General features: G+C 40.7%; 1 protein-coding gene across 2 annotated transcripts in view; it reads left to right on the top strand.

Moving 5' to 3' along the window:
* EPHA4 (EPH receptor A4) overlaps window positions 1-16,454 on the top strand; it is a 142,440-nt gene that overhangs the window by 91,261 nt on the left and 34,725 nt on the right. For both annotated transcript variants that reach the window (XM_067026977.1, XM_067026978.1), the window contains exon 6: window positions 15,667-15,791. In XM_067026977.1, the coding sequence (XP_066883078.1) occupies window positions 15,667-15,791 (125 nt within the window). The remainder of the gene's footprint in view (window positions 1-15,666; window positions 15,792-16,454) is intronic.

Below are 16,454 nucleotides of genomic sequence, written 5' to 3'. Positions count from 1 at the left end.
GGGATTTGCCCCCCTTCTTGGAAGGGAAGGGGAGAGGAAGAGCAAGAGGACGGGTGGGCCACTCCTTTTTGCCTGGAATCTTCTAAATGATAATCTGTGTACGTGAATTTCTCAGGCAGTTTGGTCAAACAAGCCTCTTTGATGAAGGCTGGGGGGTAGCTGAATTTAAAAGTTTCTCATCTAGGAACCTTTTGTCAGTGATGTGTGCATACAAACACAACTTCAATGCGTAGCTTCAGCTTCACAGCGGGTGCTAAATAGGGACCCGCCTCCAGCAGGTTTGCTGTATGTAACAGGCTCGGATAAGATCCATCCATTGGAACAAGCACTGAAAGGTGCAAGCTCACAGTGACTCCCTGAAGAGTTGGTGTTGTCTAGATAAGGTAGTGCAAGCTATAAGTCTGCCCCCTGAATCCCACCCACCCCCCTTTTTTAAAAAAAATACACACATAATAAGTGTGTATTTTGAGCATAATAGCGTGAAGGTGGATGAGAGCACAGCTTTTTCCATATCCCTTTATCAAAGCCAGGGCAAACATACAAACAGGGCAGGGATTTTGAATATGCAACTAGCTGAAAGCTTAATCGAGTGTTCCTTCCCCTCTCCAAGATAATCAAGGGCTTTTTTTTTTAATATATGAAAGTTGCAGGTTATCCTAAGCGTTGCTGGCGGAGCCCTTACTTGCATCGAAACCCACTGAATTCAATCCCGATTCTACAGGGCTTCAGGAGAGCAAGGTTTTAGGAAACTTTCTAGGAGGATGCTTTTGGCGGCTTGGGAGTTCTTGTTGCTAACATCAGCGGTCCCCAACCTTTTTTTGGCACCAGGGACCGGTTTCGTGGAAGACAATTTTTCCACGGAGGATTGCGGGGGGGGATGGTTCAGGAGGTAATGTGAGCAATGATGGGAAGCAACAGATGAAGCTTCACTTGCTAGCCCTCCGCCCACCTCCTGTTGTGTGGCCCGGTTCCTAACAGGCCGCGGACCGGTAGCGGGGACCAGACCCTGGGGTTGGGGAGAACCCCTGGCTAACATCATCTCATTTTCCCCATTTAAAATAGGGGTAGGTTTGCCATTACAGTATGTAATCAGGACCCTTCTTGCTTTGTTTTCCATTGAAAGCAAGAAGTACAAATAACAGCAGAATCTTGCCGTATGAACATTGAGTGTCTTTATAACCAGAACAGTGGTCATAGATTTTAAAAAGCAAAAGTTATATTCACAGCCCTCCTTGTATACATCAATGCTGGTTAGTCAACTCATTAAGGTGTGGCTCTAAGAGGCTGGTAATATATTTAAGGAATCTTGATATAACGTAAAAGTGTATTGTTTGGGGAGATGGATAGATGGGAAGCATCTCACTGTTAACTCTTCAAGGGTATAACCTTAACTGTATGAGTTCTTTGGATGATGGCTTTCACTCTTTCTCTTTTCTTCCTTCCTTCTTATTTTAGAACACACACGAAATAACATTCATAAAACTGCTCATTGTGTAATGGAGCCCTGCTCCAACATCTTTCTTAGAGACCACACTGTGGGACAATTTCTGGGTGAAATGTTGTTCTAATGAGGTCCTTCCGATATTTACAGATTGATCCCTGGTTGGAGCTAGTAATACTGAATTTTACACTTCAGCAAGTTGTGTTAGAAAGGCCCCAGTGAGATGCTATGAACCTCCTAGTTTTAAAAACAATCAGGTCCTAAAACAGTTATAACTTGCCTAATACTTTCTTTGTTATTCTTTATGACTACAAAAGTCATCTTGGATTCTCAAGCACAGACCCAGTTGGAGACATTTATTGGCCTTAATAACATTTAAAATGTTCACATCTCGGTGGTTCTCAGCCTTAGTCTTATAATGCCTATAGGAGTTTAAACTCTGGCACATACAGTTTACTTTCTGGCTGATACCCCCAAATTTAAAAAAAATTAATTCTTTGGTTGGCAATTCCCAAGCTTAAAATCCCTTCTCATAAATTATGCTCTTTTTTTTTTTAACCTCTATCATAGCTTTCAGAAGAATTGCCAAAAAGATAGAGTTTCAAATAGGAGGGCTGCAAGAATACCATTTCATTGCTACATTTTTTGAGAGCATAGCATGTGGTGACCATTTATATATGAAGCATTTTTAAAACATGCTGGTTGTAATTGAACCCCAAGGTCTCTGTATCTCTACTCCCCCCTTACCAGTCACTTCTTTGTGCTTGTCTATATAGCCAGCAAGAAACTGAACGAGAAAGGTTTGGCTACAAATAAAACGAAGGCTTCCGTAGGTAGTATTAAACCCCAGTTCCTCAGCATGCTGTGGTTTGTGGATATTGGCCCCTAAGTATGATTCTCTGTGTTCAGAACTTTCCCAGACTTCCATGTAGTGAAACCAAACTGAAAATAAGAGGGAGAACCTCAGTACTTCACCTGATTGGTCTTCTTCCTGTTTCTCTCTCTGTCTCTCTTTCTACTTGTAACCTTCTACTTTACCATCCATGGCCATCACTTCTCAGTATTTAACCATTGTTCTTTCAGCCAAGCAACATTTGGACTTGGAAAAGTTCCGAGTAGCATACAACACATAGATTTGCAACCAAAATTGTATTGGAATGTTTCCTCTGCCTATCTCATCCTGTCAGTGATCATCTGTAGCCTGTAATTTCATGCTCCACTTTATTCTTTATCAGATATTTTTCATCTCTGTTTTTTTCTCTTTTCTGCCTATGTGTTTCAAAATGCAATAACAGAAAGAAAGATGAGTTACTAAAAAGTAATTTCAAAGACAAAAATAACAATGGCTGGTGAAAATGCTTACCATTTATGGAGCTTATATACTCAGTTTAGGGTCGCCATGACTTTTTTGTTTTTGTTTTTGAGCAGCTCATGAGCTCTTTTAAAATAACCGTTAGGAAGAAGAGGTATCATGTTCCAACTGTATATGTGATTGGGAATGGGATGGCTCAGGAGATGATTAATGGGACTCTGGACCTTTCTGTCTTCAGGTCGTCTTCTTGTATCTGGACTGCATCATAAGTGGTCCAAGGCCTGACCATCTGGCAGCCATTGAATGGCTATGGTAATGGAATTGGTCTCAGTCCAGGTCTTAGTCGACAGGTGTTCACCCCATAAGTGACACTAATTGACTTCCTATCTTTCAACTTGGAAGACAGTGGACTTTCACTGAGACAGTGATGGGGAAGGAGTTATTCATGATATATTCAGGCTCCATTGAAAGCCAAGGAAGTCAGTCCCTTGAGCTGGCACCAACCTGGCACCTTGCAAATACTGTACTTGTCTCTTACGGGTTCCATTAACCTCAGAAATTAAAAATAGGAATCTAATTTCAATAGATTTGCCATAACTCAGAATGGCGAAGGCTGTTTTTCTGAGGTTACATGAGCCTCATGTGTTGAGGCTTTTTCTCTTGATTTTGTATTCGAGTAATTAGATGCTTCCTATGAAAAATTTTATATAAGGATGAAAAAAAGAAATTGGATTCTTGGTCTGTATGATAGTATCAGTCAGGCTATCTACTTTTATTTTGTGATTTTTTTCTTTGTTTGTTTTGGGGTTGATTACCCAGGTCACTTATTCACAGCAAATGATATGGATGATACCGAATTTAATAAGGCTATCTTCAGTGCCCTTGTGAAATGGAAACCAATGTGAAGAAGTAACTTTGAGGCTTTCATTAACATAAGTTTCAAAGCACAGAATTCAAGGGGCTTCATCCAACGCATACCCTTTTCTGTTGTTCCAGGTATCTGAATCATAATTTATTCACTGTCACTGGGGCCGTGACCTGAGGGTGACTTGGCCTGACTTGGAGGAGATTATTAGTATTAGTGTTACTAATATTTTGTTCCTTGAATTTTCCTAGGTTTATCTAAGGGCTTTTTTTTTTTTTTTAAACTACGCAGACAATTTGGATATATCCCTGTAGCAAGTGTCAAAGCCAAACTCCTGAATTAGTTATCACACTTAAAAGTCAAGATGACAACAGCCTCAGTGGATCTATTTATTGAAGCAGACAGCCTCTTTTAGCAGAATGATCAATGTCTTACCTCTTTCTGAAAAGCTTTTCAGGAATAGGAAATCGTCAAGCATCTGATAGAGAGTAATGAACAAGGCTTTTTATTGGTCAGTTTCTGGAGTAGGCTTTTAAGCATTTCTGCCTGTAAATGTAGAAACCTGAGTGTGAAAGTAAAAGGCAAGAGCAAAGATTTACTGGGTGTATCTATCATCCTGGCTTTTAGAGTCTTTGTGATTAATACATCTTTAATTGGGAACTGATCTAGATGCCTTGGATGTCAGAAAGCTAAATGTTACAGCAATGTCTCATTGGTTCCTAACAGCAGGACGATTAGCAGCTGTCTGAGTAACAAAAGAACCTGAAGCCCACAGCACAGCTTTTATTTTCCAGATTTGGAATGCCTGAAGCTCTCCAGTGGAGCTGACAGCTAAAGGAACAGAAACCTTGGTTCACAGCAGCTAATCCTTTTCCGCTCTCTATGCTGTATGTCTGCTCAATAGGAGAAAACTTTTCCTTGACACCATCCTTCATATTCCAGATTAATTTCAGAGGGCATTGTTGGTCATGGAGGGGGCTATATTGCCTAGGGCTCTTCATTCTAAGCAAGACACATAAAACAATTTCAACTAAGAGTTTATACAAGATACTTTCCAACATACTGAGGCTCAATGAGAAGATTCGTCTCCCTAGAGGCGTTCAGAGGAAAAATATTTATTTAATGTTTTTCTGTTGTTGCTAGATTTACCCTGTTCTCTTATCTTAAAAAGGTTGTCTTGCTCAGACAAATTCTTAAAAATCGCCTTCCAGTGGCAAGACTTGTTTTCCTGTTTGCCTCAAACTGACATTCTTACTTAACAGGAAATACACACTGAATCCTGCCATGTTTCTGTTGGCAAGTGTTGGACTATCCTTGTCAGAACCTGCCAACAGATTTCTTAGTAAGCAAAGAGAAAGTAAAACAAGTAGCTCTCAGACAAAACAGAAGACACACTTGTATTGCATCAGAGATACTTGGGTTCCCCCTAAGTCATTCCCAGTTAATTCTGGGGGGTGTGGCCTTGGTTTCACATTGAGACATCACTCACTTGTAATTCTACACTAATGGAATGGCTATCCATGTAGGAATGCTAATTCAAGAGAGTTATTTTGAAAAGAAAAACGGGCATTTAAAGAATGCATTTTCTTTACTGCGGAAAGCAGCAATTGCTGTATGGCTCAGGTATTAAATATAGCGATTAAATAGTTATAAAAGCCCTAATTTGCAAAAATTTGCATCGTTCATGGCACTTTCAGATTTTTTTACCCCAGAGGGTTAACTAAAAATTGTGAATGGGTCTTTCTATTAGTAATTTTAATATTCCATCTTTTATACTCTTAGCTAACACGTTTATTTGTTCTTTAACCTTTTTATTGAAAAATATATATATACACATACAGAAAAATAGACAAATGTATCGTCAGTGAATTATCGCAAAGCAAACATCTCTGTGACCAGCAACCAGGTCAAAGAATTAGAAGAACATTGCCAACCTTCCAGAAGCCTGCCTGCCTTTTGCCCCCCAACTTCTTCCTTAACTCCAAATACTATTATTTTATTTTGTAATTAAATTTTCAGTTTCAGGTGATGCTCTTCTTAGCTCTGTAGGTAGTTCTGAGATGATTCATCACCAAAGCTTTACACTTTGTCTGTTAACGGGGATCATGTCTAATTTATCTCTGGATTTCTGGCAACCAACAATGTACATAGATGGCCCTGAACCTAACACATAGCAGACCTAACATTTGCTCTGTTACTTATGCAGCTGATGCTGTGGAAGAAGAGGCCATTTAGCCTTCGAATCTCTAATTTCTTATCAGTGAAAGAAGGGGCGAGACTAGAGGCTTTTATAGATCAGTGGTTGAAAATGTGGGCTCTAGGACCTGACCTTTGAATTCATCACTTACAAGCTATAACTTGGGGCAAGTCGTTCACACTTTCTTTACCTTGGGCTTCTAATCTATAAAATGGAAATAATAATAGTACCTTGCCTCAGAGGGTATTTGTGAGGATTATATGAATTAATCCACGCAAGAGATTGAAAACAATGCTTGGCACTTACTAGTTACTCCATAAACGCTAGTTGAGTTTGTGTGTTTACAGACATGTGATATGGAGAGAGGATCACATACTTTTGAGTCAGGCAGACTTGGGTTTAAAAATCTCATTTTATAACTTTGGTCAAATCATTTCATTTCCTTGTGCTGCAGGAGTTTCCAAATAGAAAATCAAAGGTGCTAACGATAACTGTGGACTTCAGAGAGTTGCAAGGATTAAATGATGTTAAATGTGCGACAATGCCTTGCAGAGGAGGCCAAAAGCATATTTTTGCTCATTTGCCCATTCTTCTTCGTTTAGCTCTGATTCACGTGGCCCAAGTCTTTACCTGCATGAGCTGTCAGCTATGCAATGAAGACGAAACTCTTTTCTAAAAAGAAAACTAAACCAGGCCGTTTTGGAAACCTGCTCTCTTTTCCCATTTCCCATTAAAGCAAGCTCAGCTGAATCTTTCTGCCCAGCATGTCGTGATTCTGTGGAATTCAGTCACTGTTAGAAGACCCGGGGCTGTGTTTGTGACTTGTGTCCCTGCAAAGCTGCACAGTCTGTTCCTGGCATTGTTGACCCCCAGGGCAGCACTCCACCGGTGTCTCACAAACAAGTGGCTCTCCGCTCGCTGTGGGTGCCCAGGAGCTGGAGTTTCCAAGAGGGAGACCATTCAGGCAGCTTTCAAGTGCAGCTCAATCTTCTGCAGGCCACGGCACTCCTACACTTTATTTTAGTTAGTTATTGTATGAAGATGTTATTGCAGCTCTTCCTCGACTTCTAATGGGCTTACTCCCCAATCAACTCACTGTAAGTTGAAAATACATTGAATACACCTAACCTATCAAACATCATGGCTTAGCCTCACCCACCTCAGATGTGCTCAGAACACTTAGGTTGGGCAGAGATCATCTAACACGAAGCCTATTTTCTAATAAAGTGTTGAATTTATTGAATACTGAAAGTGAAAAATCAGAACGATCTTCTGAGTACGTCTGCTAGCCCGGGAAAAGATCAAAATCCAAAATTCGAAGTACGGTTTCGACTGAATGTGCATTGTTTTCACGCTATCATAAAGTCGAAAAATAGCAAGTCGAACCACAGCCATCGTAAGTCTTGGACCATCTGTCGATGAAGATGCCCGCTTTTTACCCTGAATGGATCCACTTGACCTGAATGGGCTGCCGTCACCCCAAATGTCAGTTAACAGGATAGAAAATTGTTTCCTGCTCAGGTCACATCCAGCTGGTGGTGAAGAGGGGGAGGGTCTATGGGGAGTGTCCAAGATGGACCTGAGCCCCAACATGGAGCTGGCAGAGTGTGGGTTAGAGAGGATGGAGAGTCCCAAGGGAGCTATATTTATGTGATAGATCTAGAAGGGGAGTCACTGCTTCAACCCACACCCAGAACTCAGGAACGTGAACCAGCCTACATGTGAAGAGATCTAGGAAATGTAGACCTTGTCTAAGCAGCTCCATCCCAGAAACATTTATGGGAGGGGAACTCCCATTTGGGGGCAGTTAGCCAACAGAGGCCTATCCCAAGACCTTCAACTTCTGTATGCAAACACTTAATGTAAAGGCTAAGAATTGCATCACATTCCATTATTTAAAACGTGGGTGATAGCTCTCTATAAAGAATTTGCCTGAGATAATCTGCCACCCATTTCTCTATGGAAAAAAGAGTCTGAGTTAAAACGCTTTGTAAAGTCTTGCTCTTGGATAACTTAGTTAAAGCACCATTAATGTCCCCAGATTAGATTCTGTCCGTCACTGGAAGCACAGGTCTGTTGTATCTTTTGGTAAATGTTACTGTACCCTGCTTTATGTTATAGTATTTGTTTAAAATAGATTCTGTATGTACTGACCTTGGAAATCATTTTATGGGAAAAAAAAAGTGCATCCCTCATACATTTTAAGTATATGCTTAATATTAATATTTCCATATTTAAATATAAATGAACTTCCTTTAATTCGGTCTCCTGAAGACTTTAGTTGAGAATTTGGCTCCATGTCTCTGGTTGAATAGGAAAATAATTCCATATCAATTTTAGAATAATCAGGTTCTTCCATACCTTTTGTCTGTTTGTTTTAAAAACAATTTCACTTCTTGACTATGAGAAAATGTGCTTAGGTCCTTATTAATGGTACAGCAGGTAAAAGCTATGGGGTGCAGAGCTGAGTTTTTACAGTGATGTATTCAGGGAGGGTGGATAGGGATTGAGTCTTTTAATGATTTTTATCTAAGGATTAGCAGAGGGGCTAATCCAGCTGGTTGATTGAATGTAGTGCAAACAAGATCGTGTGTCTAGGAAAGCACTCTGTGCACTGTTGAGCGCTATGAACTACTGCAATATCATAGTAAAAAATAAAAGTTGCTCAGGGGTGTTTGGTGCCATAGGTAGCGCAAAGCTCAGAGGAAGAATCCTGTCCTCCCTTTGGTGCGATGTGGAAGACAGCAATTAATATTAGCACCCGAGTTCTTAGCATCTCTGCGACGGCAAAACCCTTAATCACAAGGATATCATTAGTGCTCTGAAGCATTTAATTTTGATGCTTGACAGCATTTTAAAATGCACCAACCTTTGATAAAGAGCAAATCAGAGCTGTGGCATTGAAATGAGAAAGAAAGAGGGAACAAAAACCACCTTAAGCTCCAAATAATTCAATCTAAATATGCTATTTGCATTAAGCAGAGCTATGTATAAACTGTGGGTTTATTTTTCCTATCAGGGAAAGACCCCTTACGTAAACATCACCTCTTTAAATTCAGATCCTGGGGAGGGCAACAAAACTCTGCTGAGGTTAAAGACGTCTTCCCTCCAAACAATGGGCTTGAGAACCACTGGCATCCTTGGCTTTAGGTTTCTTAAGGTCCATAAAGGGCCATTTTCACTCTTCCTTGTCCACAGGCTGGAGACCTTTTGTTGCATCTGTTTATTTCCTGCCTTATTCCTTTCTCCCCGCTAATTTGAGCCAGTAATGAAATGCAGGGGGGGGTCTTTTTCAGCTGTGTTCCCCACCCAAAGTCCCCCAAACTCTTTATAATTCAACGCTTGTGATGCAGGACCCAAGAAGACAGTTTTACAGCCTGCAAGTGAAAGACTATAGTGACTCCTTCCTCCCTTTCTTTTCACCATGTCTCTTTTTCTCTTCATCCCATTGGGGTGTCACAAGGACCAAACTGCTGCAGTAAAATGACTTGTAGGTGTTTGATGGCAAGTCATTGAGGAAGTGAATAAAAGAAAATGGCAGCATTCACATCAGTGGGGAGCGGTTAGAACTGCTGAGCTTTGAACCAAAGAAGGTGAAATTTACCATTTTCCTAAAAGGAGCCACCTCTGTTTGACATCAAAGCACCTCCTGTAATTCTTCATTGTGAGACGCGCGACTGTTAGAAAGTCGTGATGGAGCCCGGAATCTATGCTATTTCTGTTTATCCAAAACACACATAGAGATAGATAAAACCCACCAGTGCCTTCTGGACGTGCTGTGGTCTGCTCTCAAACCAAAAGTAATCACAGGTACATAGCCAATGCGGATTCTACGGAGAAAGCATTCTCCGTTTCTCAAGGGTATGTATTATTTTGAAAACAGAATTATTTGATGGGGAGAGAGTTTATCTTGGCTTCCTAGTGGAAAGCTCAGATCATTCAGCCTCAAGCTTCTGTAAAAGTTTCCTTTTATCCTCTTGAGTTTTTGCTCCATCTTTAAAAAGTGATATTTTCCTACCATTTAACTTGTTTCCAGTGGGTGCATGGAAAGACAGTCTGTTTCACACGCTTAATCTTGCTGTCCTTACCCTGACTGCAGAGGGCGCTCTACTTGGTTACCCTGACACTTCAACAATGATGTCCGTTCCGTGGGATTTCAAGGATATATGCGGTACTAAGGGCTGCCCCTGGTGGTGATTTTGCTTACACTAGTGAGTCTTTAGAGATAACTCTGCTCTTGTCAAACTAGGGGGCTGCTTGGGGCTCTTTCTGGAATCTCAACACCACTCACCTTTGTAGTTAGGAAGTCTGGAAAACTATTTGCATATGCCCTCCAGATACAGAGGAGAAATATCGAATATATTGTCAACGCCCTCATCCGGGGAAAGAGCAGTTTCTCAAAATGCTGTCTGTAACAGGTGCAGTGAAAACTAGTTTTAATGTTAACTTACTTTTGAATGACATTTTACAGCCTGTGTGTTCCACAGAAGTTCAGAAGCGCCAAAAACCCCTTAGGAAACAGAGACTCCATTTAAAATTAGAATTGTCATTTGCTTCACTCCTGATTGTCAATATCTTAGTTAACCTAAATAGCAACACCAAACCCACAAAAGGTCATCTGAAACAGGTGCAGATATAAAGTTGTTTTAGGGCTGACTTACTTCTGATACTTTATATTTAGAAAACATTTTGCTGGTTGCGAAGGGTTTTTTTAGGTCTGTTTGAACACTTAGTTCACCTTTATTCATTCGACAAATTTATTGAGCACCCAATGTATGCCGGACAAGATCTTGAATAGCGGGCATATAGAGATAAGTCTTGTGCTTATAGGTTGTACATTCTAATAGCCTACATGCTTGTATCTGAAAGGAAGGTGTTTTACAGATGGAAGAATGGAGGCAAGGAAACTTGAGTAACTTGTCCAAGGTGGCAGCTAGTAAATTTCAAACCTGGATTTTTATCCAAACTCCTTTTAAAATTCATTGATTTCTCCCATCAAATTAGTAAAATGAAGACTACTTCAAGTGGATCAGGATGCTTTTTCATCATTACCTCATTTCATGTGTCCTAGATGAGTCCTTTGCCCCCGCGGAACCAAGGTGCTAGTGATTTCCTGAACTTTCCAGTCACATGTGCAGCAGTGCAGCTCTGATCAGCCATCCTCTCCCCTTTCTGCTTCTTGTTTGCCCCAACTAATCAATCTGGACCACACTTCCCCAACCTCAGTCCAAATCCTCCATGGTTCTTTCTGTAATCTATAATGCACTCCTCCACATTCTGGCTTCTTACCCCAGTTACTGTCTGTTTAGTCAAGTACTGTTTAAGTTTTAAAACATGAATGCCTATTTAGCTGTACTTTAAGTTCCTCAAGCAAAGGCTTAAAGGTCCATTTGTAGAATGATTGAATGATGATTGATGTGTCAGCATGATTTGCAAGTAAAAAGAAGAGGAAATGGAGGCCATGTTTTGGATTCAAAACTACTGAAATCCCCTTGAGAGTAATAGGAAAAGGTGGTCTCAGACATCTGCATCTCAGGACAGGAAAATGGACATTGAAAATTCTGCTCTAAAAATTTGAAAATTAAGGGCTGATTTGGATGAAATCACAAATCTTTCTTTAGAAACTACCCTTTAGGAGTTCTTGCCTTTGTGATTTTTGCATCCATCTGTCACGATTCTCTAACCACACTGCTGTCAACTAGCACGGGCAGCTCTTCTGGTTGTGTGTTATGTCAAAATTCTAGACATTAAAGGAAGCCTGCTTATGTCCAGGGGCACAAAAGTTTCCTTAAAGCAAACATCTCTTTTATGAAGGAAGTCTGTGGGTAGGAAGGAATGCCTGTCAGTCTAAGATGTGCCTTTTTCCTGTAATGAGCATACTTACATCAACCCTCAGCTTCCTCCTAGCTTCTCTCCTCTGCAGGGGTGTTGTGTGTCTGAAGACATAGTATAATGAGGAAGCCTCTTACTTCTCCCCATTGCCATGATAAAACTTGGATAAGAAGGTTAGCAGGAACTGTTTCTTGAGTTCTAGAAAATGGATTCTCTGGGTTGACACTAAAGAGTATCTTCTCTGTAAGACTATTAAAAAATTCTTTTTTTTTTTTTTTTTTTTTTTTTTTGCAGTTAAGAGGCTAAAGGATAAGATGGCACTTAATTGGAAACCAAAGATTGTATTTAATTTAGCTTTGTTTGCCCGTTCCCATCTTTGCTGTGTTCCATTAAGTTTGTGGTTAGTGGGTGAATCAGTACGGAGGAAGAGCCAAGTCTCCATAAGGTTTGGGAACGTAAACTGGGAGGCAAGCAGAACCTTTCTTCTGCTTGGTCTTTTTATGTGGACCAAAATTCCCGGTATGATGAGAAGCCTTCTTTTGAACTAAGGCACTGATTTGTCAAAGCTCCTATTGTATCTGGGACGAGTCCCATGTATCTGGGACGAATGTTCTATCTGTTATTTTATTAGTCTGTTATCTCCTCTTCTAATTCTGTTGGCAAAGGGCAGAGCCCTGGGGTACTGGGACTCAGGATCCAAAGCACTTCTAAACCGAGTAGGGTTTGGCCGTGTTTACCAAAGTGTGGAAACATACTGACGGTGGCATCAGAGATGATTTTAGGGGAGACCCAGATGGGACGTTATGTAATACTGTGTTGCTCTGTGTGAAAGTTAGTTCCTTTCCCATTCTCTCTCAGTTTTGATTTCTCTGAGGTCAGAATCTCAAATTGGTGTCAGGATTATCCTTAATGCTGCTCTAACACTGGCTGATCTCTTTTTTTGGCAAAGCATAGAGAGGCAAGGGCATTTATGTATTTTTTTACGTTGTATTAATTATACTATTATTACATATTCTTTAATGTATATATTATTTTTATTTGTATGGTTACCTGCCATTGATTGCACGTGATAACTCTAGAGGGAAGTTTTCTTTCAAGAAATCAAGTATGTCGTCTTAAGAAAATTGTTATTTAAATCATAGTCCAAGTTACAGAGGGATGTGGCAGCAATTACTTGGGTGTCATGAGAAGACTGATGCTTGGGAACCACTGGGGGCGGGAAATGATTGAGAAACGCCATTGCCAAATGCCTCCTATAGCGAAATGAGCCACAGGCGGGCACACAAGGCACGGTGATGGCTTCTAGATGTAGAGTTGGAGGCTGTATTGGAAGCAGGGTAGAAAAGGGGAGGAAAGAACCCTTACGCGGCTTGTAACATGGAGGGCATCTTCTCTCCAAAGTGGCAGTGTGGCAAAGCCCAGTTTTTCCCACACCGGTGCTTTTCTTGCCAAAGAAGTTAAGAAGCTCTTCTCCAGGGGGAGGAATGAATAACTGCCCTATTGACCCTAAGGCACGTCCCTGTTTGAGGTCTGATTCTCCATCTCACTTGGTCATGGGTTGCTTTTGTCACTATGGCCTGATAAAAATGCTCTTCTGAAAAAGAGCTGTTTGGAAAGAATGCAGACTTTACAGCCACACAGCATCATACTTTTTATAAATTACAATGATTTATTCTCCTTTCCTCTTTAATCTCATTTTCCTCCATTTTTATAACAGCTGAGTAAGCATACACTCTCGGTTTATTCTCACGTTTGTGCCTATGAATTTTCCAAGTCGGGCCGCATTGGGCATATACGATTAGTTAACACGATGATCTTGTTAACTGCCTGTCTGAGATTGTGTGAGCGCTCGGTGGAGCTCGTAAGCGCGTGGAATGGCCACAGGAACACTGCCTGCCGCTCCAGCTCCCGAGGTGGAGAACACGTTCATTTCCCACATGCAGTAATTTAGGGATAACCCAACCAGAGAGAAGCCATCTTAGTTCATCAGCGCGCTGACTCCAAGGGCAGCCAGGCAGTTCTTTCCCGAGAAATCTGTCTGATCAGGATCTGATCCAGAACATTTCTGAGCGTAAATTCATTTTATAACTTTATGATTTTCCTCCCTCCTGCTTTTTTTCTAACGGCCTCACTTTTCTATTTCATGTCCCAGTCCTAAACATGAGAGTTGGGAGAGCCCCTTTTTTATGGAGTGAATGCTCAAGTGCTCTGTTAGGCCGTATATTTATTAACTGGAGTGAAATTGGCTTTTCAACAGCCAGGCAACCTTCCTAGGCTCCTTGCTACCTCTATATTTAAGAAAGTCACTCCTTGCGTTGTGCTGGACAATGGCTCTGTGTCAACCAGTAAAGAAAGAGAGAGAGAAAATGTGGGGGGGGCTGCAGGGGAGCCTTAACACAGCTAATGAGAGCATTTCCGGTTCTCATTATCCTCAGGTGTTCAGTGGCTTTCATCTGTCCGCTGCGTGTCTCACCGTTCACTCAGTTTGCTGTTACTAACATTGGGGTTGCCTTTGATGGAGGATGTATGTATTTACTGTATCGAAACTTCACTTGTGTTTATGCCTGAGATCCAATCTGGAATAGCTTTGGGGGTGGGGGTGGGGGGAAAAGGAGAAGGAGAAACAGGGAAGAGTGTGTTTGTGTGTGTGTGTGTGTGTGTGTGTGTGTGCGTGTGTGTGTGTGTGTGTGTGTATGCATGTGTGTTACCATCTCAAGGCACCCCTAACAGAGATGCCAGGCTGTCAGATGGTCCCCTCCCAGAGGTGCTGTCTGCTGGATTAGCTTTAGCAGGAGGATCCCCTTGTGTGACATGTAACTTTGGAGTCTCTGGTTGCATCCCTTGCCACCAGCATACCTGTCAGATGTGAGCGGAGGGTTTGCAGCTAGTTCCATCCCATTTTCAGATAATTTATTTTACTTTTTCTCTTTTTCTTCCTCTGAGTTAGGATTTGGCAGTTGTGTGTGTTGGGGAAGAGCAGGAGAGATAACCCAGAACTACTCTGTTCCTCAGTGGCCACTTTTGGACGTTTGTTTTCATATATATTCACAATTTGAGGCTGAATAAAAATATACGTTCAATTAAGGAAAACCTCTACTATCTGGTTCTGTAGCAGCTTTGTTAGATAAGATCACAGATTTCATGAACGCTCCCTCTTCTTCCTGGAGATGGCACATTTGTGCCATCATTAGTCACCGCAGAGCTTGATAACAGCTGGCTGGAGACGCGGCCACCACAGTGGAGAAGCAAGGGTTAGGCAGCCTGGGTTGATAAAAAGCTTCTGCTCTCCATCCCTGATAATACACCCAGTGGAGGACGCCTTTTGTGTCTTTCTCAGTGGAAAGAAGAAGGTTTGCTACTCAGCAGGCAAAAGCAATATTTCAACTCTTGTAAAATAGTTGCAAAATGCCATATATGTCCAGAGAGACTATCATGGCTTTATTTGTGTTCTTCATTATTTGCCTGGTTGTGTTCAAACTGGAAACTCTTACTGTAATTAAGCAATACTTTTATTTATATTGTAAAGTATGTAAATTGTTTGCCTTCTGGCATTCCCTACAGTACCCTTGGAAAAGTTGCAAAGTCTCTTGTATAAAATTAAAGACCAATAACATGACACTCAATTCTTTGGAGGTAGGATGAGATGCAGTTTCTCTGAGCTTAAGAGGAGATTTTCCAAAGGTTTTCATGGCTTGCAAAAAAATAAACAAGCAGATAGCATTCTCTATACCTATGGCCTTTCTGAGGAATGGCTGCAGGTGCTGTAGAGGTGATACTGTAAGGCCTGTGGACTTACCAGATTACTTCAGAGATTGTCTTTTTAAGACAAACCATATAAAAAATATATTGGAAATAACCATAAAATGGTATGCTTTTGTACTAGGGGAGAGGAAAATGGGGGATCTGGCAGAAGACAAGACAATCCTTCACAGTTTTCTAAAATAAGATGATATTACTGACTGATGCCACCAATTTTTCCCCCTAAAGTAAGATATCTTTTTTTTTTTTTTCCCCACTAGCACCCTCATCTATTGCTTTGGTCCAGGCTAAAGAAGTTACAAGATACAGTGTTGCTCTGGCTTGGCTGGAACCAGACCGGCCCAATGGGGTGATCTTGGAGTATGAAGTCAAGTATTATGAGAAGGTATTATTGAATAAGCAAGGTTCTTCTCCTTTCTTCCCACCAACCCCTCTTTCCTTCCCTCCTTCCTTCCTTCCTTTCTTTTTCTCTATAGTTTTGGTCAGTTATAAGTCCTGGAATACTAGTAAATCTCAAAACCAAATGCATTTTGCTTCCCAATCAAACCCAATTATGAATTTTATGTATTAAGTTGCTAATTTTAAAAGAGAGAACAAATACATTATGTTCTAAGATAACTATATTTTTTCTTTCTAGTCCTGCAAATCAAGATAGCTAAGCTAAGAAGGTCTTATCTATAAACCTTCTATCAGGAAGAGTGACTCATAAAAGTTGAAATAATGATCTGTTTAAGTAGATCACTGCTATTCAGAATCAAGGTGTAGATTTTGATGACTTTTAATAGAAAATCCAGGAAAGAAAATTACATTCTTCAGCCTCTTAAAGTTATAGAAATACATTAGTTTTTACAAATAACTTGTCTCTTAAAGGACAGCATTCTGAAGAGAGCTATTTGCATTCAAGGTTGTCTAGAAAATGAACAATTGTCTTCTCTTTCTTTTTAAAGGTAATCATTTATTGGCTTCCTTATTAAAAGCAGAAAGGGGACAGGATTTTTTTTTTTTTTTGAAACCAGATTATAACATTTTTGACATTTTCTAGAATGGA

The sequence above is a fragment of the Kogia breviceps genome, chromosome 2 (genome assembly GCF_026419965.1).
Source record: "Kogia breviceps isolate mKogBre1 chromosome 2, mKogBre1 haplotype 1, whole genome shotgun sequence".
In the NCBI taxonomy this organism is placed as follows: domain Eukaryota; kingdom Metazoa; phylum Chordata; class Mammalia; order Artiodactyla; family Physeteridae; genus Kogia; species Kogia breviceps.
The sequence above is the reverse complement of the archived record's forward strand: the minus strand, read 5'-3'. Positions and strand labels throughout refer to the sequence as shown.